The sequence below is a fragment of the Protopterus annectens genome, chromosome 12.part0, assembly GCF_019279795.1.
Source record: "Protopterus annectens isolate FY-2018-M chromosome 12.part0, PAN1.0, whole genome shotgun sequence".
Classification (NCBI taxonomy): Eukaryota; Metazoa; Chordata; order Ceratodontiformes; family Protopteridae; genus Protopterus; species Protopterus annectens.
Genome location: NC_056746.1, coordinates 234,433,453 through 234,460,998, shown reverse-complemented (window position 1 = coordinate 234,460,998; position 27,546 = coordinate 234,433,453). Strand labels below are relative to the sequence as shown.

General features: G+C 41.9%; 1 protein-coding gene across 1 annotated transcript in view; it reads left to right on the top strand.

Annotated features, from left to right (window-relative positions):
• Nucleotides 1-27,546, top strand: part of UBFD1 (ubiquitin family domain containing 1) — an 896,669-nt gene that overhangs the window by 506,492 nt on the left and 362,631 nt on the right. The window contains exon 5 of the mRNA XM_044089298.1: nucleotides 19,668-19,773. Within this exon, the coding sequence (XP_043945233.1) occupies nucleotides 19,668-19,773 (106 nt within the window). The remainder of the gene's footprint in view (nucleotides 1-19,667; nucleotides 19,774-27,546) is intronic.

Here is a 27,546-nt window from a genome sequence, read left to right as displayed (position 1 = left end):
AAGTGATCACATGCTTCCCATTCCACCTCTTTCTCCCTAATTTGGGGACTCGTTGTTCCATCATGCTGTGACATTGCCTGAGTTGGATTTTCTACACTAAATTCTTACTTTGCATGTAATCCAGAACTTCAGATGTTAAGTTGTCTATCTCACCTTCTTTCTTGCTGGTTGGGTTCGGAGCCGATCCTTGGCTCCGACTCGGCCATCTTCAAAAGCTCGAGAGCTGCTTACTGGCTCGAGGCCCCCCTATATCACATGATGCCTGGTGCTAGATACCCAGACCTCGTTTGCCGCTTCTGCTGTGAGATTGTTCTACTGGCATAGGTCGTATAAAACTTTATTATTGTATTTTTCTTGTCAAAACTACTATTTTTAGTGTAGATTTAGTCGTTAGATTAGACTGTTGTATTGTAGCTAGTTTTCTTTAGATCCCGATTACTTATCCCAAAGAAACTCGTTTAGTTTTCCCTCCCCCCTTTCTCGCCCTTTCCTTACCTCAGAAAAGTTTTTCTGTTTAAGTTAAAGGATTACCTTTTTTTTCTCTCTATCTTCTCTAAAAAAAAAAAAATCCTTTATTATCACTGTTAGTGTTTAGTGATAGTTAAATATAGTTTTGTTTGTAGTAGTACTTGTAGTTTGGTTGTGGTAACTGTAGAGTGTAATTCTTAGTGGCTAGTTACTTTAACCTTTTCTATGTGTGTTTCTTGTCCTTGGTTTTCCTCCAAGATGTCCAAGGATCCTAAACCATCCGGATTCAAGAAGTGTGACTCATGCTGTCAGAAGATGTCTCTGACAGATGGTCGCACTTCTTGTGTTTATTGTCTGGGCGCCGTGCACCTGCAGGACTCTTGCTCGATTTGCCATGCTTTCAGTCCAAGAGTCCTGCAGGAGCGCAAAAACAAATTGATCCTGAGGGGTTTGCTTAAACCCCAAGATTCATCGGCGAAGGCTCAGCCCGTGAAATCTTCCAGGCCACCTAAACCTTCTGCTCCCAGTTCGGAGCCGTCATTGGGTGAAGCCATGCAATCTATCTCTGTTCCGGCTGGAACCGAGGTTCCTCCCTCCCAGTTGGCTCCGACACGTTCTTCGGAGTTGTCTGAGAGTCAAAAAAGATCCAGGTCTCCTTCTTTGGAGTCGATATGCTCTGCTCCGAAGTCGCCTCTACTCCAATCGGAGCGTAGTCATCGCTCATCCCTCTCTTCTCGGTCTTCTAGACTTTCAGACCATGACTTGGAAAGAGTGGTCAGTAGGCTGTTAAAATCGCAGGCCCTAGCCAAAATGTTGTCCAGCCCCCCCTCATCAGGTGTCTGCTCCGTCCACAGCTTTAGATATTCCTCCTCCGACTCATCCCTTGAGCTCAGAGCCGGAGTTCGTTGGGGGTTCGAGTCGTGGAACCGTCGGCTCCGATACTCTCTCCTTCGGTTCCTTCATCGGTTCTGACGACCCTTGTCTGACCCCGCTCTCCCCCTCGGGGCTTCGGCTCAGGTGAGCTCGGCTCCCACATCTGCCTCGGAGCCGTCCCCCTCGGTGCGTGGAGGGGTTCTGGTTTCTTAGGAACCAGAGCCCTCTCTGCGTCCGAGCAGGGATGCTTTTGAGGTGATGAGGAGTGTACTGGCCCCCGAGTCAGTCCCACGATCGATCCCATCGACTCCTCCCCATAGGGTGCCTGCGTCTCCCTCTGCCCCTCTTCCAGACCCCAAGCGTGGGGATCCAGCGCTCCAGGACACCCCCTTGGGTGTATCCTCCTCTTCCAAGGCCTCCCCTGATCATTCAGAGGAGCCACCTCGCAAGAGGAAATGCAAGAGGAAGCATGTTGATTCCGCCAAGTCTATCACATCGGATACCGACTTAGAGGAGTCAGAAGGGCCCCAAGATCCCCCTATGAAGATGCCTCCTTCTCAGACATCCTTGAGATGCTTAGGCAGAGGGGGAACTGGACTGCCCTAAGCCCTTCCGAGGATGAGTCTGTATTCCTGGACGCATTTGGATCCCCTCCACCTCCTGGGTGCCTCCGCCTTTCGACCCACTGATATCTGTGGTGGCTTGGAAGGCATGGACGTCTCCAGACACAGTGGAACCGACCCCTAGAAGACCTGCCAAATTCATCACTGCACCGCAGGACAAACAGTTTTTGACCAAAGGTGTCCCCGTTGATGCCATAGTGGTAGCGGTGGCCACAAAGAAGGAGTTGGCTGAAACTTCTTCATCTGTCCATCCCCCTAACAAGGAGTCCAGGATGATGGACAGATATGGGAAGCGGATGTTCTCTTCAGTGACCTTTTCCATGCGGTCCCTGAATTACCTGTATCACTTAAACTGTCTTCAGAGGGATCTTCTGAAAGAGCTTGGAGGATACCCTCCAAGATCCATCAGCTGAGGGGGCCCAGGCTAAGGCAGCCTCCCAGCTGGTGACTCTTAATTCAGTGGTAAACTCCTCCATGAGGCTCATTTTGTATGCTGCCGATGGTGCAAGTAGAGCCGCAGGCACAGGCGTGGCCCTAAGGAGGCACGCTTGGATGCGGCTATGTAACTTTACGGGACCTTTCAGAGCGTCTTTCACCAACATCCCTTTCGATGGTTCCTCTCTCTTTGCATCACAGGTGAAAGATACCCTTACCAGGTGTGAGCAGGAAGGCAAGACTCTCTCTGCCGTAGGAGTTTGTTTTTCCACTCCTTCCAGACCATATTCTAAGGGTCAGAAGAGTGGAAAGATGTGGTTCCGGAAATCCCAGGGAGCCTTGCCGGACACACGTGGTGAGTTCCCATCCAGGGGCAGAGGAGGGAACAATAACAGACAACGCCCTGGTGGCAGAGGGGGTCCGCAAAATCAGGGCAGCAGAGAATCTTTCTCTGAGAAGCCCTTCCAGCATCCCTGAAGGGTTGCCCGGCTGCCCACCTCTGGAGGCAGTCGGGGGAAGATTATCACTGTACCCAAGAGCCTGTCAAGACATAACACGAGACAAATGGGTACAGTCCGTCATATCCGGAGGCTACAGAATCCCCTTCGTTCACACCCCCTTAAGGTCAAACAAGACCCTTCCAGACTTTCCACCCAATCTAAGGGACCAAGCAGTGCAAGAAGTCTCAAAACTGCTAAGAAAAAGGGCCATCCAGCAAGTCCCAGCAGACCAACAAGGATCCGGAATTTACTCAAGGTTCTTTTTTGTACCAAAAAAGACAGGGGACTGGAGACCCATTCTGGATCTCAGCAGACTGAACAGGTCTGTACAAAGAAAGAAGTTCCGGATGGTCATGCTACAGTCCATGTTGCCCTTCCTGGGTCAGGACAGTTGGATGTGCTCTATAGATCTTCAGGATGCGTACTACCACATCAAAATGGACAGACTCTCCAGAAGATTCCTTCGCTTCCGGCTGGGAGCCAGCCATTATCAGTTCAGAGCTCTGCCCTTTGGTCTCACCACAGCCCCCAGGGTGTTTACCAAATGTATGAGACGGCAAGGATTCCAGGTATTTCCATATCTCGACGACTGGCTCCTCACTGCTACCACCAGACATCACCTTCTGCGAGCCAGAGACTGCACCATCGACACTTGCTCCAGGCTAGGTATCACAATAAATTTTGAAAAGTCTGTAATTGTCGCCCTGTCAATCTATCACCTTTATAGGTGCAAATTTAAATACCAAAGACATGTTAGCGAGCCTCCCACCAGACAGGGTGTTAGTGATTCGTCAGCATGTGAAGGTTTTATTAGCATGCAAAAGAATTCAAGCCAGGTTTGTTCTTCAAACTCTGGGTCTCATGGCAGCAGTGATCATACTTGTCCCTCTAGCTCGTTTTCACATGAGGATTCTCCAGTGGCTTCTTTTCACACAATGGTCCTTCCAGCAGCTTCCCATGTCTTACATGATTATGATCACACAAGCATGCAAGAAGCATCTTGTGTGGTGGATGGTCTCCACATCAGTGCTCCACGGCAGACCATTTGTTCTCTGCCCTCCAGTTGCTACGGTGACCACGGACGCCTCCCTGATCGGGTGGGGGAGGCATTATCAGGGCAGAACAGTCCAAGGCACCAGGCAACCTCACGAGTACCATCTGCACATAAATGTCTTGGAGATGAGGGCGTGCTCTTAGCGTTGCAGACTCTTCAGGGCTCTCTTCCTACCGGGACCATTGCAATTCAAACAGACAATATGTCTGTAGTGTGGTACATCAACAAGCAGGGCAGAACCGCGTTCTACCCCCTATGTCGAGAAGCACTCAGACTCTGGCAGTGGGCGATCTCTTCCCAACTGTTTCTGATTGCAACGCACATCCCTGAGAGGTCCAACGTCATAGCAGACAGACTGAGCAGAGCAATTCTCATGCCTCACGAGTGGTCTCTGCACCAGGTAGTTGCAGACTAAATCTTCCGCAAATGGGGCCAACCTTGCTGCGACCTTTTTGCAACTCCCTTCAACAGCAAGTTCCATTTCCTGGGCATTCCCCCAGAGATGCTCTAGTCCACGATTGGCCTCAGGGACTTCTTTATGCATTCCCTCCTTTTCCCAAAATCCCAAAGCTAATTCAGAAAGCTACCGTATTGGGTTGCAAAATGATCCTCATTGCTCCTTACTGGCCTCGACAAATATGGTTCCCATTCCTGCATCGCTATCTTCTCGAGCAGCCTTGCACTCTGGACCTAGTTCCAGACCACCTGATTCATCAATCGGGTGGTCTGCACCAATCCCTATGCTCTCTCCAGCTCACAGCTTGGTTGCTCCACTTACAACTTTAGCCAGGCTTCCAGATATCTCCCCCTCTGTGCGCAAAATCATTTTATCATCACACAAGTCTGCGACTAGAAAAACTTACGCTAGTAAGTGGAAACGTTTTTCTTCCTGGGCAGAGGCTAAAAGTATAGACCCCTTTTCAGGCCCTGTACACTACATTTTGGAATTTCTTGCGGTACTCTTCCATGCTGGGTCCGCTTCCGCTCCAATTAAAGTTCAGTTAGCTGCAATTTCAAATTTTCACATTGGCCTGTCTGAAAACAGTATCATGCCTCATAAGCTGTGTAAAGCTTTTCTCAAAGGAACCACTCTGCTCAGGCCCCCAGTGAGAGATCCTCCACCACCGTGGGATCTAAATTTGATTTTAGCTTCTCTAATTTTGCCCCCTTTCGAACCTGCAGCTTCTTGTTCATTGAAGTTCTTATCTTGGAAAACCCTTTTTCTGGTAGCTATCACTTCAGCCAGAAGAGTTTCGGAACTACAGGCTCTTTCTACTCTTCCCCTATACCTCGTGTTCCACAATAACAGGGTTGCTCTTAGGACTAATCCATCCTTCCTTCCTTAGGTCTCTTCAGAGAGTAACTTGAATCAGTCCATAGACCTTCCTGTGTTTTTCCCTAACCACTCCAACAGGGCGGAATATAAGTTGCATCAGTTAGATGTTCACAGGCATCTACGCTTTTATTTGCATAGAACCAAGGACATTAGAAAATCAGATCAACCTTTCCTGTCTTATGCAGTAGGTAAACAAGGTCTTCCGGTCTCCAAGGTAACCTTATCCAGGTGGTTGACTTCTATCATCACATTCATATATCAGCTGAGGAATAAAGATTTGCCAGTTAAACCAAAAGGTCACTCCACCAGAGCTTTAGCTACTTCGGTGGCCTTTCAGGCTAGGCTGCCCATGAAATCTATTTGGGCTGCGGCTACATAGGCCAACCCACATACTTTCATTTTGCATTACAAGTTGGATTTGGTTTCCAGGAGCAAAGCTGATTTTGGTTCCACTGTTCTGAAGAGTCTTTTCTGATAAGCCACCCAGGATTTTAGGTGCTAGGGACTCTGTCCCAACCAGCAAGAATGAAGGCGAGATAGGCAACTTAACATAAAGAAGTTATGTACCTACCATAACATTCCATGTTAGTTGTCTTCTTCTCACCTTCTTTCTTGCATCCCACCCTCCATCCCCCTATCCTAGTGGACCGAGAAGAGTTGTTCTTTATTTTTTGCTGGCTGTCATCTCTGGCTATTCCTTTCTGACTAGTAGTCTCTCCAGTAGGAGTTATGCATTCTAGGATAGGATTCCTTTATTATTATGTCTGCAGTTAGACTTACCAAATGAGATCTGGGTATCTAGCGCCAGGCATCATGGGATATAGGGGGGCCTCGAGCCAGTAAGCAGCTCTCGAGCTTTTGAAGATGGCCGAGTCGGAGCTGAGGATCGGCTCCAAACCCAACCAGCAAGAAAGAAGGATTAGAAGAAGACTACTAACATGGAACATTATGCTAGGTACATAACTTCTTTTTTTCATTTATTTAATGTTTCCATTACTGATCCTCCTTTCTAGTTTCCCTTTGTTTACTTTTTTTTTGTATTGTGAAATTTTCCATATCTGGATGCCTTTGCCTGTATTTCTCTTCAAATATCTGTGGTACTGCTTTTTTGTGTTGATTAATTTTGCTTTTTTCTTTGCGTAAAATATAGCACCATATTAAATCTCTCTCTTATGTCCATATTCTTCAGATGTCTCCTGCACCACTTGTTTCTCTCTAAATTGGGGACTCCTTGTTCTATTGTGGTGTAACATAACCTGTGTTAGAGTTTATAAACCAAATCCTTCACTTCACAGGTGTTCCATAACTTCAGCTTATAGTTGTTTGTTCTACGTTCCCCTATTATAGGTTCCTAGGTGTTTACTAGGCTAATGACCACAAGGGCCTTTTTAAGCCTAGCCATGCATCCCAAATCTCTGACAAGTTTTGATACCTTGATAAGTGTAAGCATGAGCCTGGGAGGTGATTTACAGGCTACCCGAGTCCATTAGAGACGTAGATGCCAAACCAGGGATGAATTTCCAGTTTTTCATCCCATTGTCCAAGTTGCACTTGAATTGGGTTAGGGAGGAACTCTGCTTCACGTGGGTGGGCAGCCTGTTCCATAGACAGGGCAGTCTCTGCGATACATACCTATCTCTCCAGGAGGTCCTATTTATATCACAGGCAAAGTTTAAGTCTGTAGAACGGGTAATTCTGGTGCTGTTTGTTTCGTGAAGATGCAGGAGGTCCATCAGAGTGGGGTCTAACAGTACCCTGTATGCCAGGCTTAGGTTTCCCCTCAAAAGCCTGTAGGGACAGAGTACAGGGATAGGGCCTTGCAGCAGTCTGAATAGGACATTTTACTTGTGCCCTGTATTCTTTTTGTGAGGAACCTCTGTGGACATTCCAGTCGTTAGATATGCCTGGTTTGGTACATACCAAAGGGGACATTGTACTCAGTGGTAGGTCTGATAAATGCCAAATCCAGTGGAACAATGACTTCCTTGGACTTAGATGCCATACCTTTGTTTATAAGTTGCACAACATATAATTATTTCCTCACCATTGTAGACACATGATGATCAAAGGCTCGATCACTGTGTATGTGTGTGTCCCTATGTCCCTGACTACTGGGTCAACTGTAAGGGGTGTGTTGTCAATGTGATAGTTACCAGGGATGGATGACTTCCCAAAGGATACTATTATGCATTTCTTGGCATTTAGTTTTAGTCCATGGCTCTGACATCAGTTGTTTGTCTGTGTCAGCCCCTCCTGGAGAACATGTGTGTCAGTGTGAGATTCAATGACTGCTCCTAATTTCTAATCATCTACAAATTTAGTCAGCCAGCGACTACTGGCATTGGCCTTGACATCTGAGAAATAAATGCCAAAAAGGAGAGGTCCAAGGACTGATCCCTGAGGGACTCCAGTTGTGACTGGTCTCTTTGTAGAGGTGGACTCCCCAATTCTAACATCCTGAGTCCTGTCTCTGAGCCAGTTGGCTATCCACTGGGTGACATGCAGGTTTGTACCCAACCTCTTGAGGTTGTCAACAGTGCTCGAGTGGAGTTTTATGTCAAATCCCTTGGCCAGGTCAAGGTAGTGAGACTTGCAGCTCTGTAGTTTCCAGGGTCTGTAGATGGACGATTGTGATCTTATTTTTTTGTATTATGACATTTTTCATACCCTGATGTGTTTGCCTGTGTTTCTCTTCAAATGTCTTTGGAGCTGCTTTTGTTGTATTAATTAATTTGGCTTTCTTCTTTGCATAAATATTACAGCATATCAGATTTCTTTCTTTCTTTCCTATGTTCACATTTCTTTTTGTACCTTTCAAAAAGCTTTAGGTTTTGTGCTTTATATTTTCACACTTCTGTCACTTCTTTTTCCAAGCTGCTTAAAGTTTTTGTGTGTGCAGTGTTTTTCATTTATCTGTTGTATTGATGAACACAAATTTGCATTTGAAGCTTTAGACAGTTTTTCTTGTGTAAGTATTTTTCTTTTCTCCATAATTTCTCTTGTAATCTTTTGGAATGCTTTCTATATAGATATTCTGGGCATCTTACATAATAGTAAGAGCACTTCATTTCTTCCTTATCCTCCCTAGTATGCTCTATCATCTTTATGGCTCCTTTTTTGTCCTGACAGTTTGTGTTTTTTGTGGACTGCTACTTCCTTCTACAAGAGGGAGTCATGTAGTAATTTCTGGTAAGAACTGGCTATTGAGATATTATTGCCTGTGAACTAGTTGCCAGAAATACAGCTGAAACCGAAGGTGCAGTCTTAGCAGCTGTCTACTCTATACTAAGCCTCAATATATGCTTGACTTACAACTCCGCTGAGGTTGCAGTCAGAGTTGCTGTTGCCGGCATTGTTATGCATTGACACACCCAACTGTAACTAACTGGCTTCACTAACTGATTTTGTTGAGGACACCAAGGTAACCTTTGTGAATTCGCCATTTCAGAGCAGCACTGTGTTTAATGTTATGTCAAAATACATTTTGGAAAATATGAAAAAGATTAAAAACCTCATCGCTATTGGTGTGAAATCTCAGTTTGCAGCACATTATCTCAAGAAACAGTGGAGCCAACTTCAGTTTTGGTTGAAGCATGACTAGCAGCAGCAAAATCAGAGGTTTGTAATGAACCAAAATGTTCTTAACTTTCAAAGCTGTCACCCCAGCCTGAGGTGAAAACAATGGGGACAACAGATAAATTGTGGTCCTCTTACTGGAGGACAGCAACTGCAAAATCCCTGAGGACTTGCCAGACTGTCCTAGTCTGGATGCAGTCCTTCCATCATCTTGTGTGACTGGCCATCATACAAGACTGGTGTATATGGTCGATAATATCCAAAATTTATAAAGTGTCCATTTCATTCATCCTGGACAATCCCATTCGGTCTCCCTACTGAATGTAATACCCCTTTAGAAAAATACAGGAAAGGAGGATGTCTTGAATCTACTACAAACAGAGTAATTCAAGCAGTGCATTCCAGGTTCTTTTTGATACCAGTGAGAGCAAGGGACCTCAAGCCCATTCTAGACAGCAACCTAAACACCTTCTTTCCAGAAGAAACCTTTCAGATGGTTACTATGCAATCCATCCTTTCATGTTTGTTATAAGGAGACTGGATGTGCTCTTTTGACCTCCAAGGCGCCCATTTCTACATACAAATAGACAAGGAGTCTATGAAGTGTCCATACTTCTGATTTTGAGTCAGTCATTACCAATTCCAGACTCTCTCATTTTGTCCTACTTTGGAGTAGGGACAAGGCTGTACCAGTTCCAGCCACTTCCATATGGTCTAACCAAATCCCCCATGATGTTCACCAAGTGCATGTCCATAGAGACCTTCACTTCCTGCAACCTCTTATTCAATGTATATTCCTATGTAGATGACTGGCTGGCTATCCTATTCCTTCGTGAAGGAACAAATCTCTTCCCAGAAGTGTCTGCAGTCTGTTTCAGTCTCAGGGTATTCTGTTGAACACCACGAAGTCTCAGCAGGCGTCATCTCAACTACTCAGATTTATAGGCTACAGCCTAGATATAGTGTCATACAGAGTTTGCTTACTCATGGACAGGATCGTAACCCTTCAGAATTTGGTCAGTCAAACTGTTCCGTCACAATTTGTCTTGGCCAGTCTTTCCCACAGGATCCTAGGAGTGATGATGGCTGTAATTCCTATTCTCAGCATTGCCAAAATTTACATGATAGTTCTTTAGTAGTCTCAACAATTTGCTGCAGCAGCACACAACAAAGCATAATCATTTTGAAGACCTGCAAGTCTCATTGAAGATTGTAACTTTGTATACCAAACCTGACTTTAGGTAACCCATTTCAATTTCCTTTCCTTTTAATGACCATCACCACAAATTCTTCTGCTGTAGTGTTGTAGGAGTGTTGTTGGGGACAGATTGTTAAAGGTGTGTGGTCACATTTCAAGTGCAGATTGCACATCAGTGGTCTGAAGATGACAGTTGTCATTCTGTCTAGTATATCAGCATGCATGGGGAGCACAATCCTACCCCATCTATTGAAAAGCAGTGAGGGTTTGGGAATGGGCTTTAACAGCCAGATGCTTTCTTTTTGGGGAATTGTTCCACTGTATTCTGTATTCATCAGACCTATCATTGAGTACACTGCCCTGTTTGTTATGTAGCTAACCAGGTATATCCAACAATTGGAATATTCTCAGAGATTTCTTGCCAAAAGATTACAGGGCATGAATAACATGTACTGTGCTGACCTTCTCAAAGCCATGTCCTGCATTCTGTCTTCCACAGGCTGTTGAAGGGAGATCTATGCCTGGTATACAAGGTGTTGTCAGGCCTCACCCTGATGGGACCACCTGCATGTCCACAAAACAAACCGCAACAGAATTACCTGTTATAAAGACTTAACCCTTGCCTAAATAATAAATAGGAGCTGTTGGAGAGACAGGTTTGTATCCATGTGAAGCAGAGTTCCTCCGTAACCCAAATCAAGTGCAACTTGGACAACTGGATGGGGCACAGGGAATTCATCCCTGATTTGACACCTGTGTTTGTAATGGACATAGGCAGCCTGCAAATGATTCATTTCCCAGGCCCCTGATTATAACCCTAGTGATAGTTAGCCTTGTACAAACCTGTGAACCTATGAACAGAGGCAGCCAATGCCTTCTGATGTCACATGAGTGGTGCCTCAGCCCAGATGATGATCCGTCACTGGGGGAATATCTATAGTCACAACCACTACCAAGTACAACAGCAGCTTTTCCCCCTCATTTTCCACTGGAGGAATGTCTCAGGGATGCTGCCATTTAGAAATAACCCTCCTTGACTCCGACTCTGCCTTCTCCCCATTTGTTCTGATAATGAGATTCATGCAGAAATCCACATAGGACAGTCCATGGTCCTTCATATAGCCCCATTTTGACTATAATAGATCTACTTACCCTTGCTTGACACATCATTTAATAGTGAAGCCTCATTCACAAAGGTCTTCATGGTCTTACCTTTCCCATTCCTTGGGTAATCCCATATCAGTTCTTCTGCTTAACCTTAGGGTTTCTTCATTTCAGTTATTGGCCAGACATTCTGCCTAACTACCTTGGCTAGTTTTCTGCACAGAATTTCAGTACCAGAAAGACCCACGAGCAAATGGACACATTTTTCCATTTGGGCATTGACTTGGGGAAATGGTCCCATTCACTGCTCCTAGTGCTTAAGGTCTTAGTTTTTAGTTGCAAAATTTTGACAGAGGTCATAGGAATTGTAGGAAATACAAGGCAGAATCTTGTGAACATTTACTTCTTGCCAGTACCCACTCTCAGACTGCACCTTGTTTTCAAGGAGGGCTGTGCTAGTCAAGCCAGGGTGAATTTGCAAATTCCCCATTTGAAGGAAGATAATGCATCACATAGTTTGATTTGCTGCTGAAGTCTATTTCAAAGATGGGGAAGGCACTGCATAATGAAGCCCTCTCCCTGTGTTTTATTTATCGGTTATTTTTCTGTAAAAGTATGTCTGGCATTTGTACCCAATTTTTGTCAGGGTTTATACCCCATGCCCTTGGCATCATTAAAAGTATACATAACCTCTTTGAAGGATACCTTACTTATTCCTCTTTGGGATTTGTATTTTATACAGGAAATGCTCACCCCTGATTTGAACCAGATTCTGTAGATTTAATATTTTTGGGATTACCATATGTCTAGCTGCTGTGAAGGAATTGGTGTTGCATTCTCCTTGCCTGGTATCTCACAAAGATGAAGTATCCATTGATCCATTGATACTGGTCATTCTTTCATGCCTAAAGTAGCCATTGAATCTGCTCTGTACTAGTCAGTTCATTTGCCTGTTTGTATTTTCCAGCTGCACAGACAGAACACTGAGTATTACTTTGTAGGGATGTTCATAAATTAAGCATATGTAAAGACGGAAGTAAATCTTTCAGACATGACTCTTACTTACCTAGGTTATAAGATGTGATAACATACTGTATTAAACTTTGCTATAAAAATTGCAGTGAATCTTTGCCTTCTGAACCTAAAATCCGTGCAGCCAGAACAGTGGCTACCCAGGCTTTTTTTTCCTGCAGTGCAGCTTTAGATGTTTGTGTGGCAGCTACTTTGCTTTCTATAAATACTTTCTCAAGGCTGTCTAAATTGAATGTTATTTCCAGGTCTAGGTCTTTCTTCAGGACCACAGTTATAAGAGCTATGCTCCCATGAGGGAATTTACTAAGAAATAGGATGTTTGGGCTCAGCAGTTAACAAGGACGGACCTCTTCATACCAGTTGCATAAATTATAAAATTACCATAATAGTATGTCTGGATGATCAAGTCTGTTCTTTTATAATACCCACCTTCTTGCTGATTTAGTCTCTTGGTCTGTGATTATTTTGTCTGATTTGCATCTGGCAAGAAAGGTTGCGAACACAGAGCATTGTAGGTAAATGGGAGTGGGGTTTAGTAAATTGTGAAAGTTTTAGATGCCAAGCTCCCCAACACCTGGTGACATTAGTCCTCCAGTTAACACTGACTGCTCATCTGGGTCTATCATTATAGTAAGTGCAAACCTGTTCATGTAAATCATCTAACATGTGCAGATCATTAGACCTTTACAGTGCTGAAGCCCTGTTCTGGCACCAGTTGGAGAGCAGTTTGGGTTTGCATTTGCAGAATGTTAATTTGGATGTAATAATGTAGCTGACTCGGTGGACTTCACTGCAGCAGGTGAAAGATAAACTGCCATTTTAAAGTGCACAGTAGAGTAAGACTTTAAAATATTTGTATGAGCTTTAGAGTGCCATCTCCTTACAGAGGTGTTATTGACTGCATGCATTAGCATGCATATATGATATGCAAAGTATTTTCTTGAGGCATGTAGTCCCACAATGTAATTATAGGTGTGCTACCACAGAGTATTGAGGGGTGCAGATTGCCCAAATGATAAGGGGGGGGGGGTCAGTTTTCAGATCATCCTTGGATGTGTTTATTTTTTTTCAGGGGACATTCATAGGTGAGCATAATGTCTGGTACTGAGTGCTGGGTGCCATTCTTGGCAGCTTATAGTGTGAGCAATTACTTAATTTCCACAGAACCATAACGTTTGTTATTTCTGTAGCAATACATGTATGCATTTGGTTAGGAGGATGACTGCCAATTCATTTTACAAGATGAAAGTTTAAGGGCATAATACCTCTGCAATTCATTTGTCTTACACACAGTGTTTAAGATAATTTTTCCCTCCTGGTTCATTCCCATAGGAACAGGTATTCTGGATGAAGATTTGTTCTGTCTGGATATTTATGGTGGTAGTGGACATACTGGTAGCTCAGATGGGTCTAATTTGTATGCGGATTACTTGGGTGATAAATATTGGGTCTAGTGAATACAAAACATCAGTGTATACATATTTAAACAATGCAAATTGTTACAACATGGCTAATGCTGTGCAGTTAGTACCATTAAATTTTAATTTTATTTTCAATTTGTTTACCAATAAGTGGGCTGGTGGTCTTACTCTTTTCAGCCACAACTTGAGCACAGAGAAAAATAAGAGAGAGTATGAGTGAGTACATACATAAGTCAGTTTAAAATAGTTGCGTAGTTGGGTATAAGAGATAAAGATGTTATAAACTATACAAAGAGTAGTAATATCAGTTATGCATAATATATAAAAGAAATTATGTATATATATATATATATATATATATATATATATATATATCCACAGTGTACAAGAGAAGTAGTGTATTCACACTATAAAAGGAGGTACTGTTGCACAGAACATTTGGTTCAATTAGTGATCAAGTTTTCAGTTCTTAGCCAGTATCACAAAAGCATGAACATTTGGCCTTCTCCAAAAGAGTTTCTTTTAATGATTTTTTTGATAGTCTCTAACTTGTGGTTACTCTTTACTACATTTGGTAGGTGGTTTCAAAGAGCAAACCATGTCCCTGAAAAGGCTTTTTCACGTATGGTATGTTTTAAAATAGACCTGGAATGTATTAGAATGTTATCTTGACTGTTTCTAAGGGTGCAGTTTTGGTCTCCCAGTGGGGAGTATTAAGTATTTACCAGAATCTTTATAAAATTTAGTTTCTGTTGGAAAATGAAAGCAGTAGCTATAGAATCCTGTTGGTTTATTGGTAGTGAGATGGTTCTTTTGGGGCATTGGATCAAATAATTTATTTCACACTGCTGTTTGTGGTTTGATTTATTGCTTAAACATGGTATAGGAGTTGAAGGGATGGAAATGACACAGGTTTGTTGGTAGAAGGAATAAAACTGGTAGAAGTAATAGCAAAGCCATAGCTATGGTGAGGAAAAGGGGGTAGTTACCCCAGGTGCAGATTTTTGGGGGACTGATTGGCAATGTTAAAGAAGTGAGAATTTGTCCATGTGGGTCAGCATGAATGACAGTAAACGTATAGCAGCCGTGGTTAACATTACAGCTGCTTAAATGATTTAAAATACTGCTTGCTTGTGTGTGTACGTGCAAGGAATACTCTATCTGTAGCAAGATGTTCTGTAGGAGAGGTAGGAAAGAGCTGCTATATTATGTAGTAATATAGTAGTCTTTGCCTGGAGCTGAACATTTTATTTCCAAATCTAGAGGACCTTTTTTTTTAAAGCTCCTACTCCTCTCTAGACGAGAACACCATTTGGGGATTGCCTAGGCACGAATAGCTCTGAGGAACAGACTTTGAATATAAGCCATAATCTAGGAGTGAGATTTACAGGACATACCACAGATTAATGGAAAATAAAGTATTAAAAAGAGCTATTAGCACGAGTTAGCATGATGGTGAAGACAGGTGAATGTACGTCAATGTGAGGGGTAACAAAAGATCTGATGTTGGCCTTTTCTTCCTCTGATCAGACTGTGCTACATACTCTAGATTTCTAATCCAGCTCTTGAGCTCCTCCCTCTGCCCATAATGCTCTGCTCCATCTCAAGCAACTCAGATCTCATTTGCTGCCTTCATGGTTAGACATTGGTTCCGCTCTCGAGCTGTAAGTGATTGTTTTTTGGCTAAACTTTTTGGATAGTTTTCCTATTTCAGTTTCTTCTCACCCTTTCAATTTCTTTTCCCCTTCCAAGACATTCTCTGGCGTTCGGAATTAGTGTGTTTTCTTTTTTCCATGTACTGTACAATTCTCTCCTACTTCAGTAGTTTGCTGTCAAATACCATTTTTGTATATTTAATTTACCTTCTTAGGTGTTTGTATCATACCATTGCTGGTTATTTCTTTTTGTTTTAGATTGGTTGTGTGCTTGTGTGACTTGCTCTGTCTTTGCCCCTCTCCGCTATGTCAGAGAAACAGACAGGGTTCAAGAAATGCACTTCTTGTGGGCATAAGATCCCCAATTCAGATGCCCACAAGAAGTAGGCTTATTGCTTAGGACCTGATCACCTCAGTACAGCATGTTCGGTATGCTCAGCTTTTAATCCCAGAGCATTAGTCAGCAGGTGCAACAAACTGATACTCAAAGGTCTCTTTCCTTCTTCTTTTGGGGCCCAAACCCCCACCAAATCAGTGAAATCTGTTTCTTTGGAAACCAAAAAGAGGTCTCCTCCAAAGTCTCCCAGAGCTTTGTCAGAGCCATTGGAGAAGTTCCAAGAAATTTCGGAACCGACCTTTTCAGATCCTAAAACTGGGAGCCTTCCTTCGGATCGTAAACTGCTTTCAGATCTTACAGTATCAGCTCCAGTAGTTCTTTTCCTTCAACCTCTTCATCAGATACCAAGGCTATGGATCTGAGATCTAGCTCTGCCTGCAGGAGCCATACACTGGGAGTATATCATCAAACCAGTATCTCCTTTCCTGTCAGGCCATATTTTCCAGACAATGAAGAAACACACCAGACCCTCATTCACATCATCTTCCAGGTCTTTTAGGAGTTTGTCAGAGGTGAATGGTGGGTAGGATGATGTGAAAATTACTCAGGGCTCAAATCCAGATGGGGGTCCTGCCAGCTCTGTCCGGTCTTAGCTCCTTGAGTGCACTTACCAAGTCCATTCCCTGTTTTCCTCCAATTTGACCAGTGGTTTGAATCCCAGGATACGAGATCTCCGAGAAGTTCAACATTGGATCCGAAGAAAATATCTTTCTTGACTCCTACAGTGTCCCTGATCAGTTCTGCTCTGGTACCGTGTGATCAGTGCAGGGTCTGTGGTCTGAGATGTCAGTGCAGGATCCGAAAGGTTGAGTTTGCTTCCGGTTTTGTCGGATTTGTCTCTTCTTATCAGAGTCTTGACCCCGGACAGCTTGGATCCAGTTCTCCCCTTAAGGCTGTGATCTGGAGGTGGCCCCAACCTACCTTCCTTGGAGACTTCAGCTCCTGGACAGTTCCTCTTCAAGAATTTTTCCCTTTTTCTAATACCTCTCCTGAATATCCCACTGAGAGGGTTGCTTGGAAGAGGACATGTGAGAGGAGACACGCAGACTTGGCCCATGGAGTCTCTCACAGAAGACCTTGATTTTGGTGAGGGAGATGGATCCCCCAGATTTGGAGATATCCTCAAGATCCTCAAACAGAACCGTGGCTGGTCTTTCCAGTCTCCTACACCTTAAGAATCATTGCTTCCGGAGACTTTCTGTTCTGGACCATCTAAGTTTTGGGGATGGAGTGGAGCATTATGGATAGAGGGAGGCGCTCAAGAGCTGGATCAGAAATCTAGAATATGCGGCCGAGCTGAATCTGAGGATCAGATCCAAACCCATTGGTGAGGAAGAATGAAAATGGACAACACAGATGCCAAGTTATGGTGTGTACATAACTAATTATTTCTATTTTTTTTAAGTATAAGAAGTGCTGAAGGAAAGAGACTGAAAGCAGTTTACCATATTCTTTGAGGAATGAAAGATTGACGTGTTTCTTATTGCAAAATGGGGTAGATGAGTAACAACAAAAAACAAAGTTAAACATATTCAAACAGTAAAGAAACGGAACAGATGCCAAATGTGATCGACATGATGTAGTTAACACAGTTAAGGTCAGTGAAGCAGTACAGCCTTTAAAACAGGGCAAGTACAGCAGAATAATGCTCAATACCATTTTATAACCTCTACCAGATTATTCCATAAGGCAAGCAATGATTAAAAGAGCAATCACACTTGGATATTAGACACTGCATTTTGGTTTACAACATAACATGTGGCATAATCCTGAACAAATAAAGAAATACATCCATTCAAATTACATTAAATGGAGCCCCACAAATGTAGTTAGACACAACCATGATATGGTTAACTAAATAGGAGCTTGAATCTGGGAGTATTACAGAATAATTGAATAAAATCTGATGTGTATGTAGTATGTGTATAGAGCTGATTAGAAGTTTAGTGTGCTTATTGAAATTTCTGACGGTATGCAAGGGCAAGGTTTTGTGTGGATTATCTATTTTACGTATCATAAGAAGTGGAGAAAAAATTAGTAGCCTCATAGAATTCATAATTAAGGATATTGGCAGTTTACAGTCCCTTGATGCAAAACAGTTTGGCTTTGTGAAGGGTCTGTTCCAACGTGCTGAGTTTTTTGAGAGAGTCACAGAGGTATTGGATGAAGATGGGTACAGTGTCCTGTAAAGACCTAGCCAAGGCTTCAGTGCTGTCCCATATTTTGGTATTATTGATAAACTGACCCAATGAAATATAAATAAATCCTTGTGTATATTGTTGGATAGGATATTGGCTAATAGACATAATTCATTCAGTCACCATTGGTGGCCCACCTTCCACACAAAGGCTTATCCCCAGTGGAAAAACCCCCTCCCACCATGATCGCCGTATTTATTTGACATATATTTTGCTGATGTCAGGGGGTCTCAGGTTGACAGGGTGTGTTAATGACTGGAAACTGCAAGCTGTCATATTGTGCAAGAGACCATTGCCCACATATAGTGAACTCTCTGTTGACCATTAATGTATCGGCTGTTAGGAAATTCTCTGCCTAGCCCAGCTAATTACTGAGGGCACATTCTCCCACTCTACACATCCCTTTTCAGACCCATATTAAAATGTAATGCCTTCTTTGGTATCTATCTATCTATCTATCTATCTATCTATCTATCTATCTATCTATCTATCCAGGTATATGGTCCAGTTAGACAAAAAAAAAAAACACTCAGTGTAAGCTCCTTGGGCTTATTTATACAGGGCATCTGAAAGCTCTTGACTATATTCTGTTTTTTATAGACTACTACATAGCAACCTATGCCTGGTCTGCAAGGCTGCAAATGGCATTTTTATGGTTGACCTACATTTTAATAAAATGAAAATGCCACAAATACTCTCCCTAAACCTACATTGTAATATTAACAGGACCTGTTGTTTGGGTAGAGATCTCACCCAAAAAATTCCCCTAGCTGTAGAATAAGTTAATACTCCACATTAAACAAGTTAGCTCCATCATGCTCCTTAAGTTTAATTTAGACAAATGGATTGATAGCCATAAATTCATACCTGGTCTAACCTCTCGCTCCCTTATGAACAGGCAACGTATGTAAACTGAAGTGGCTGGGTTCTTAATGATCTTCCAGATTCTTTGCCTTGTTATACACCAGTGAACCTGTAAGAATAAAGAGAGAGAGACAAAGAAAGTTGTTGGTCTGGGAGGTTTTAGTCATGAAGAAATATTGTCATTGTATATAGAAATATGAGAGGGGATTTAAGAATCATCAGAGAGACTTGAAGAGACAACTGTATTTCTGACTACTCGTGTCTAAAACTTATTTTGGGAAAAATTGAAATCTGTCCACTAGTGCTTCAAACGTATATAAATATAGAAAAATAGTGCTTCACGGAAAAAGCTGAGACATTCTGCATTATGATTCTGGGGGATGTGCGAGATGCAAGAAATTTAAAACATTTTTGTAAAGAAGTTAAATATCTTGGGAGAATCCATTCATCCATTTTCTAAACCGTTGTCCTAGTAAGGGAGTCATAGTAACAAGAAATATAAAATGTAATTGTTATTTCATAGGCATTCTACAGATTGAGTCCTTGTTTAAGTGCTTTTGTTCCTGCTGTAGGATTGTGCAATACTGAAAGAAGTTTATATGAGGACTGGTGGATGTACATGTGTGTTTGGGGACATGTATTTTTGATCTAGGTATGACTGTGTGGTCATGCGCGTGTGTGTGTATTTTTATCTAAGTATGACGGTAGTCATAACTGCATGCACCTTTATGTTTTTGATTAACAGTACCGAAGCATTAACCCATGAGCTAAGGTTCAATCCTAACTGGTTATTGTAGCTATAATGCACTTAACAACATTAATAAGACACTAGGCATGTGCATTTTTGTGGTTTAATAATATTAAGTAACATTGTTCCATGACTGAGAGTCTTTCACAGTTCTGCCCATTAATGATCATTCTGTTTTGTTTCAGGAGCGGCTACCAACAGTACCTTTAGCAGGCATGTACAACAAGTCGGGAGGAAAAGTGAGATTAACATTTAAACTAGAACAAGACCAGCTCTGGATTGGTACCAAAGGTAACTAATATGTATGTGTAATATATATATATATATATATGTTTAAGAGAAACTGAAACATTGCAGCATCTTCCAGTCTGTTATTAAGTGGTAACTTTGCTTAACATGCAGACCATATTGTTTTTCTTTATTGCCTAGAAATATATTAGAAATGCTTTGACAAAAAGTATGGATTTTATTTTTGTAATAATGCTTTTTAAGGTCCAAACTCCTCTACATCCAGTAATGCGGCTGATGTGAACATTTTGAAAGTGCAGGGATGACTGCTTTATTGCAGTCTGTGGGACCATGTTTTAGAAGTGCATTTGTATATTGTTTCATTACTGAAGGACATTGATCATCTGACTGATCTTTGTTTAGATGATCATTGATTCTAATTGATTGTAAAGTGAAATAAAATGTGGACAACAGCAAAACACTGCTCACAGTCTGTAATGCAGTATGCCCCTGTGCTTTACCCTATGTTCACATCAGTACTTTAGCTGATGTGAGGGGGAAGATGTACACTGTTCCAGTAGCCTAAGCTATGAGGGATATCCTGCCAAGGACCAGACTACTCAGCAAGCTTCCAAAGCTTGGTACTTTCCATGTGCCCTAACCACTGCATGACTCTAGGAAAGCAAGATAAAGCCAAAACTTCAGAACCTTCTTGTCACCAAAAAATGCACTGCTTTGAGAGCTTAGGGTGATCGGTTGGTTAGTTCTACACCAACGCTAGGTAGATAAATAATTACGTTCCACTTATCATTTTTAATGAGAAAGGTGCTTCTTTTTTGGCAGAAATTTATGCTGCAAGCTTGAACTGATATTTTTAGTGGTTGTGGCTAAAAGTTTCATCTCAAAGTCTTATTTTTTGCATACAGTGAGGGAAATGGCTATTTTTTTTGTCAGAAAAAAAATTCACTTTTCTGCCAAATATTATGGCTAGGAGCTAGGATTTGTGTTTTGGGGAGTCGTCATTAAAAAAAATACCTCAAAACATGTTTATCCTGTCATGGAGTTTCACAGACTCTCTTCAAGGCTCAAGTTGTGTTTTTGTCAGGCACATTATGCAGCTGGGACGTGGACCTGGGTCTCTCTAACTCAATTGTTCCATCCCTGTGCAGCAAAAACAGAGAAACCAGGGTGCTTCAGTCTTTACTTCAGATTCACCTTTGCCTCAGCGTCTGATGAGTGACTCCACTGTGGCACTCTGTTTTTTTTTCTGGGATTGCCCATCACGTTTCTTGGTCCATGTTGTATTGCTGTTTGGGAAGCCACTAAGGACCAAGAGGCAGGCAGTTTCAGATAGGGGAGAACCAGTATTACTGACAAGGGGACAGACTGGGAAATGCTCCTTCACTAAGCCACTCGTAGGACACTGACTCCTGGGGAAGAAACTGTTGTTGAAGCTTCTGTTATTCTTTCTCTCTCTTCTGGCCTCCAGAATAGGAAAAAAATAAATAAAATTAGTCATTTCTTCTCTCTTAAAGCAGTTAAGGAAAATTGGTTGAGCTTGCAAAAGGTTATTTAAGCCATTTAGATTTTAAATGGGAACAGATTTTCTTACAGGTGAATTTTCTTCTACTTGCAGATGTCCCTCTTGTGTTGCCAAATTTTTAGGATGCTTTCTTTGCAGCCAGCATTTTTTCTGAAAACAAGCTACCTGTCCCCCCTCCCCCCAGAAGAAGCCTGATAAGTGCTGACCTCCCTTCTTCAGAGACTAAGGAATAAGTGCTGACCTCCCTTCTTCAGAGACAAAGGAATCTCTGAATTCATAAATATTTTGTCTCTCTCAGATAATCAAGCACACACTCAGATGTGCTTATGATATTGTTGATGATGATTCAGCTGCCTTGGGGTCACTGTTGACAAGAGTTGTCTGGCTGCTTTCTCAGAATTTTCCAAAAGCTTTCAAAACTGAGATCCTAAATACTTCCTAGGATGTTTTTTTTTTTCACTCTTCCTTTGCTGAGATCCTTTAGAAATTAAAGGAAAAGGTTATTTTAGGGGTTGCACTTCTTTTCTAATCTTGCAGAATTTGATAGACACATTTGTCAGTCAGGAATCAGAATAAGCATTTTCAGTAAGGCTAGTAACATTTCAGAAAACAATGGCAAGGAGTTCCAAGAAGAAAGGAGAGTCCTCCCAAAAGCTAAGACTAGCTAAAAAAAACAGACTGACTATATGCCCCCCTCTTGTGTTTTCCTCTTCCCACCCTGTCAGTCTTGTAAAGCAATACCAAAGTATATGTCTTCACTTTCCTCTGTGGCCCCAAACTACTGCAGTCACTTGTGTACTGAGAATCATTTGAAAGGACTCCAGTTGGCAGTGGAAATGCCTCTCCTCCTTTCAAGACATTCCTCTGCATTCATCCAGTCAGTCTTCCATGTTCCCCATCATTCTAGACCAGATGCCATCGTCTGAAGGTCATGTAGTCTGTTCCGTCAGATTTAACAGTAAAATTATTTTATTCAGAAATCTTTCTGGTACTGGGAGACTGGTACAAGACCTTTCTTTGTAAACCTTCACAGCAAAATCCCAGAATCTAGTGTCCTTTTCATTCTTCCTCTTGAATGGGTGTAGGATCTGATCCTTGGATCTGACTCCGCCACATAAACAAGACTTTGGATCAAAAACTCTAGTTCCCCCTCTACCCATAATGCTCTATCCCATCACCAACTCTTCAGATATCATTTGCCACCATCGTGGCAAGACGAACAATCCAAACTTGAGAAGTAAGATTCATTTTTGATGTAATTTCTCTAAAATTTTTGAGTATAGCTCTTTTTCTAGTTACTCTTACAGTAGTAACTTTCTTTCCTCCCTCTAGTTCTCGCTGGCGTCAGGGTCATTTCTTTTTCTGCCATTTGTCTTTCTCTTTTTTCTTCGTACCATTCTTGGTACTTGGCCCTGTTACAGTTGTGTCTATTTATATCCTTCTTTATGTATAAATACAGCTTTCTTTAACAAAAAAAAGTTGTTTTACTATAACAGTGAATAAACGTACTGAACTAACTGAATAAAAATGTCTGTCGAAAAACACACAAAAAAACACTTTAATAAATCTTTCAGTAAGCGCTTTTGTCTCTACTTCTTCAGACTTGAAAGTACACAATTAAAAACTGTGTCTATATTACAGCATAGAACAGGCTGTTAACCGAACGCCCTTTTATTGACACGCATTAAGTGAAGTACAAAAACCCCGAACGACTACAAAAGTGAATTTTTTTCCCAGGGGGAAAAAATTATTTGGCTGTCATCGTGGAGTTGCCATTTCCTCCACTGTAGTGCGATCTCAGGGTTGGTATATTTTGTTGGGGGGATTGGGGGGCACAGCCCCCCACATGTTGGGGTATGGGGTGAACCCCCCCCCCCACTTCATACGGTCTGATTTTTTTTTTATATATTGGTCAAGAGATTTTTCCCCCCTTGGAAAAATTTGCTTTTTTGGCCATTCGTGGTTTTTATATTTTGCTCAATATGTGTTGATAAAAGGGCATTCGGTTAACAGTCTGTTCGATGCCGTAGTATAAATGCTTAAAAACTCACTTTTAAGACTTACAAATAGATCACATGACACAAAGCTCAATGCTTTAACCCTTTTCACTTTAGATACATAATAAACTCTTCACGGTTATTTAAACCAGGGGGTAGCAAGCATTTAACTGCCAAGTGTATTCCAGTCACCCCAATTCTTCTTCAGCATTAAGTGACAAATCAACATTAAAAGCATCTAATACCAAAAATTTAAAATCAGTTTTACAGACTCCATTTTTGTAATGTCTGCTTAAAGCATTTTTATTGTCATTAATAGAAACAGCATATTTGTGTTCATAAATCCTTTTATATAACTCACGGGACGTCCTACCTATATAAAAGGCCAAACGGGAGACACAAAAAACAAGATACAAATTTGGACTTACAAGAATAAATACCATTTTTACTGACTTTATAGTTGTTAATAACATCTGGACCTTCAGTATAAACACATTGCAGTTAAAATATTTTATCATGCCTCTTTTTTCACTCTTAATCTTAGGCATATTTAGTTTGGCCTGAAATTTTTTTAAACTTTTCACCCTCTGTTGTGTATATGCAGGACGTTCACCAATAACATTTAGAATTGCGGCATTTCCACCAAAAATCTTCCAGTTATTAATAACGTTTTTTTATTAAACCTGAATCAACACTATTAACAATGGGCATCCTAATTTCCTTTTCTAGGTTTTTTTCTTAATGGATTACTTTTGCCTTCCTGATGAATTCCCTTTCTATGTGAGCAAATGAGTTCGACACCAAATCTCTAGGGTAATCCATATTTATTAATTTATCACAAAAAGTCAGACCTTCATTTAAAAAGTCTTCATCTCATAGTCAAGTTACTAATCCTTAAAAGTTGCCCTTTGACGAAATTTTCTTTAGTCTTTTTTGGATGCATACTATTGTAGTGTAAATCTGCATTGTTTTGCTTTTCTTTCTTATAAATCTTGGTGACTAGCTTTCCATTATCCTTAAAAACACTAACATCTAGGAAATTAATACAAATGTCACTAAATTGACAAGAAAATTTGAAATACGAAGAAACACTATTTAAATATGTTAAAAACTCACTCAAAGGTTGCTCATTGCCCCTCCACACTAAAAACACATCATCAATAAATTGATAAAAAGTGACAACACTTTTCATAAACTTACTTTGTAACATGTTAACAGTCTCCCTTCCATGCATAAACAAATTTGCATAACTAGGGGCTATTGCTGCCCCCATTGTAACTCCATTGGTCTGACAGTAAAGTTGTATAAGTGGAGTATTGAGTTATATAAAAGGATTTATGAACACAAATATGCTGTTTCTAGTAATGACAATAGAAATGTTTTAAGCAGACATTATAAAAATGGAGTCTGTAAAATTGATTTTAAATTTTTGGTATTAGATTTGTTGCTTAATGCTGAAGAAGGATTGGGGTGGTTGGAATACACATGGCAAGTGAGGTTAAATGCTTGCTACCCCCCCCTTTAAATAACCGTGAAGAGTTTTGTATCTAAAGCTGAAAAGGGTTAAAGCATTAAGCTTTGTGTCATGTGATCTATTTGCAAGTCTTAAAAGTGAGTTTTTAATTGTGTACTTTCAGTCTGAAGAAGTCTCGTGTTAATGTTAGAGACGAAAAAGCAAAAATGTATTAAACTCCTTTTTTGTGTGTTTTTATAGGTTCATAGGTAGGTACTAGGCTATCGGCCCTAGAGCCCATACAAGCCTAGCCAAAAAATGTACCCTGGCTTTCACTACCCAAGAAAATTATTTTCCTGTGCCCCTGTCGAGCAGAGCCACAGAAGTGATCCCCGGGGTGAATTTCCCATTTCCCATCCAATCATCAAGATTTTTCTTGAAGAGTGTTAATGAGGAGCTCTGTTTGACATGGGTAGTCTGTTCCAGAGTATGGGAAGTCTCTGGGACAGGAATCTATCCCTCCAGCATGTTCTGTTTATTGTGGTGACAAGGTTTAGGTCCCTAGAGTGTGTAGCTCAGAGGGATTGGGATTTCTTTAAGTGGAGCATGTCCAACAGCTCTGAGTTTGACATAGCTGTGTATGTTAGGCAGAGATCGCCCCCGAGTAGGCGATATGTGATGGAGTAAAGCTCTAGTTTTTTGAGACGGTCTGCATAGGGCATCTGTTTGAGGCCAGTAATCGTCTTTGTGAGGTATGTCTGTGGTCTTTCCAGTTGTTGTAGATGTCTTGTGAGGTACATACCAAAAGGGGCGTTGTACTCTATAATGGGTCTAATGAGTGATGAGTAGAGGGGAACAATGACCTCTTTTTCTGGATGAGAATCCTTTTGTGATGAGCTGAGCCACGTAGAAGGATTTCCTGACCACTGTGGCGATGTGATTATCAAAGGAGAGACTACTTGTCCACCTGTGTCCCAAGGTCTTATCACATTTTCGGCATTAAGTAGACTACCAGCTATGTGGTAGTTCATGGGTACAGAGTTTTTACCAAAGGGGATGACAGTACACTTTTTGGCATTGAGCTTCAGGCCATGGCTTTGACACCAGGTATCTGTCTCAGTTCAACTTGACTTTTTTTTATTTTTGTGTTTTTCTATAACATTTTGTTTCTCTTTGGGTTATGTTACTGGATGTTCTTCGTGTTTCACTGTTGCAGTCATTACATTAGGGTAATCCTGCTGGCAGGTTCCCCTCAGCCAGCCTGAATTCCAAAGTCTTGGGTCCTGCTTTGGCTTCTGTCACCCCTTCCCTGACATCAGGTCGTCAGGGGTATAGAAGATGTGGCCGACGCCATTTACTTCAGTCTTTCTTGCCGCGCGGTGCCCGAAGCAGAAGCAGTTCGCAAGTGCCGATTGGCCAACTCCTGAGATTTTCGTGTTTGAGTTTTAGATCCGAAGTCTTCAGTAAAGCTAAGTACCCCATTGGGGAAACCTTTTTCTTGCTCCAGACCAATGTCAGAAAAAGTTAATTGTATTTCTTGTGGGAAGCAAATACCTCATAAGGATTTTCATTCTTACTGTGTTCCTTGCCTAGGCCGTGACCACAATGTTTCTGGTTGTCGGTTTTGTGCTAGATTTAACCAACGCACTGTTAAGTGTCTGTATGATTTTGCTTTAAACTATTTTGGACGCCGGTTTAATTATCCAGAAATGTTGTCGAATAACCATCCGACTACCTGAGTTCACAAGAAACGCAAAGAAAAGGAAAGAGATAGACAACCAAGGCCCAAAACCGACGACGAAGCTTCTCCTAAGCCAGTCGCCGGTTCTCAGTGAGGCGCTTTCGCAGCCCCTGATGCCCACTACTTTAGAGTCGCAGGCCACTACCGACTCCCACGTGGAGTCGGCCATGCCACTGGAAACTCAAGGTATTAGGTATTTTATTGGAACCTCAGATATTATCCCTTCATATGTTTCCGGAGCCGCTGAGCAGGCACCGGCTTCTGAGGGGGTATTCAGACCTAAACATCTTTACATCAAACCGACTTCAGCTTCACAGGCAAACCCTTCCAAAGCAAAGAAACAAACTCAAGAGCCACGTGGTCAGGCCTCTATGTCCAAAAAACAGATGCTCAAAATGGCTGAAGACTTGATTACCTTGATCAGGGGTTCCCATCCCCCTCCTGATAAGAGGCCTAGGCAAGAGACTGACTATGAATCTTCAGATCAGGTTTCCATTTCTTCTGATTCCTCTTCTGATCAGGAATATTCTCTTCCCCCCGTGAGGATTCTGATGCTGAAGAATCTATACCTTCAGCTTCTCCTTCTGAGGACTATTCTTTTGGGGAAACCTTGCATACCATGAGGGAGCATTTCCACTGGGAGAGCCAATATTTTTCAGAATCTAAAATGAGGCTCAGGGATTTCCTTTTACTACCTCAACACACGCCACTAGCCATCGCACCTGTGTTAGACATTGTAGATGATGTGTTTTCGGAGTCTAGTCTTACCCCTGACTCCTTACCTTCCAGCTCCTGTTAAGCCTGACTGATATTACGGGGTTCCTGACTCTCATAAATTCCTTTTTAAAAACCCTGCTGCAGACCCAGAAACTATTTCTCAGGGTCCCAAAGGAGTTAAGGCTTCCGCTGCAAAAAACCCTACCCCCTCTGACAGAGATTTTAGGACACTGGATAGATGGGGAAAAAGGTTTACACATCTGCTACCTTGGCTATAAGGGCCTTAAACTATCATTTTCATATGCTCAAATATCAGCAACATGTCATGGCATTGCTTAAACAGAAAACTGTGTTAAACTCTGAATGTGCAGAAAACAAGGAAATG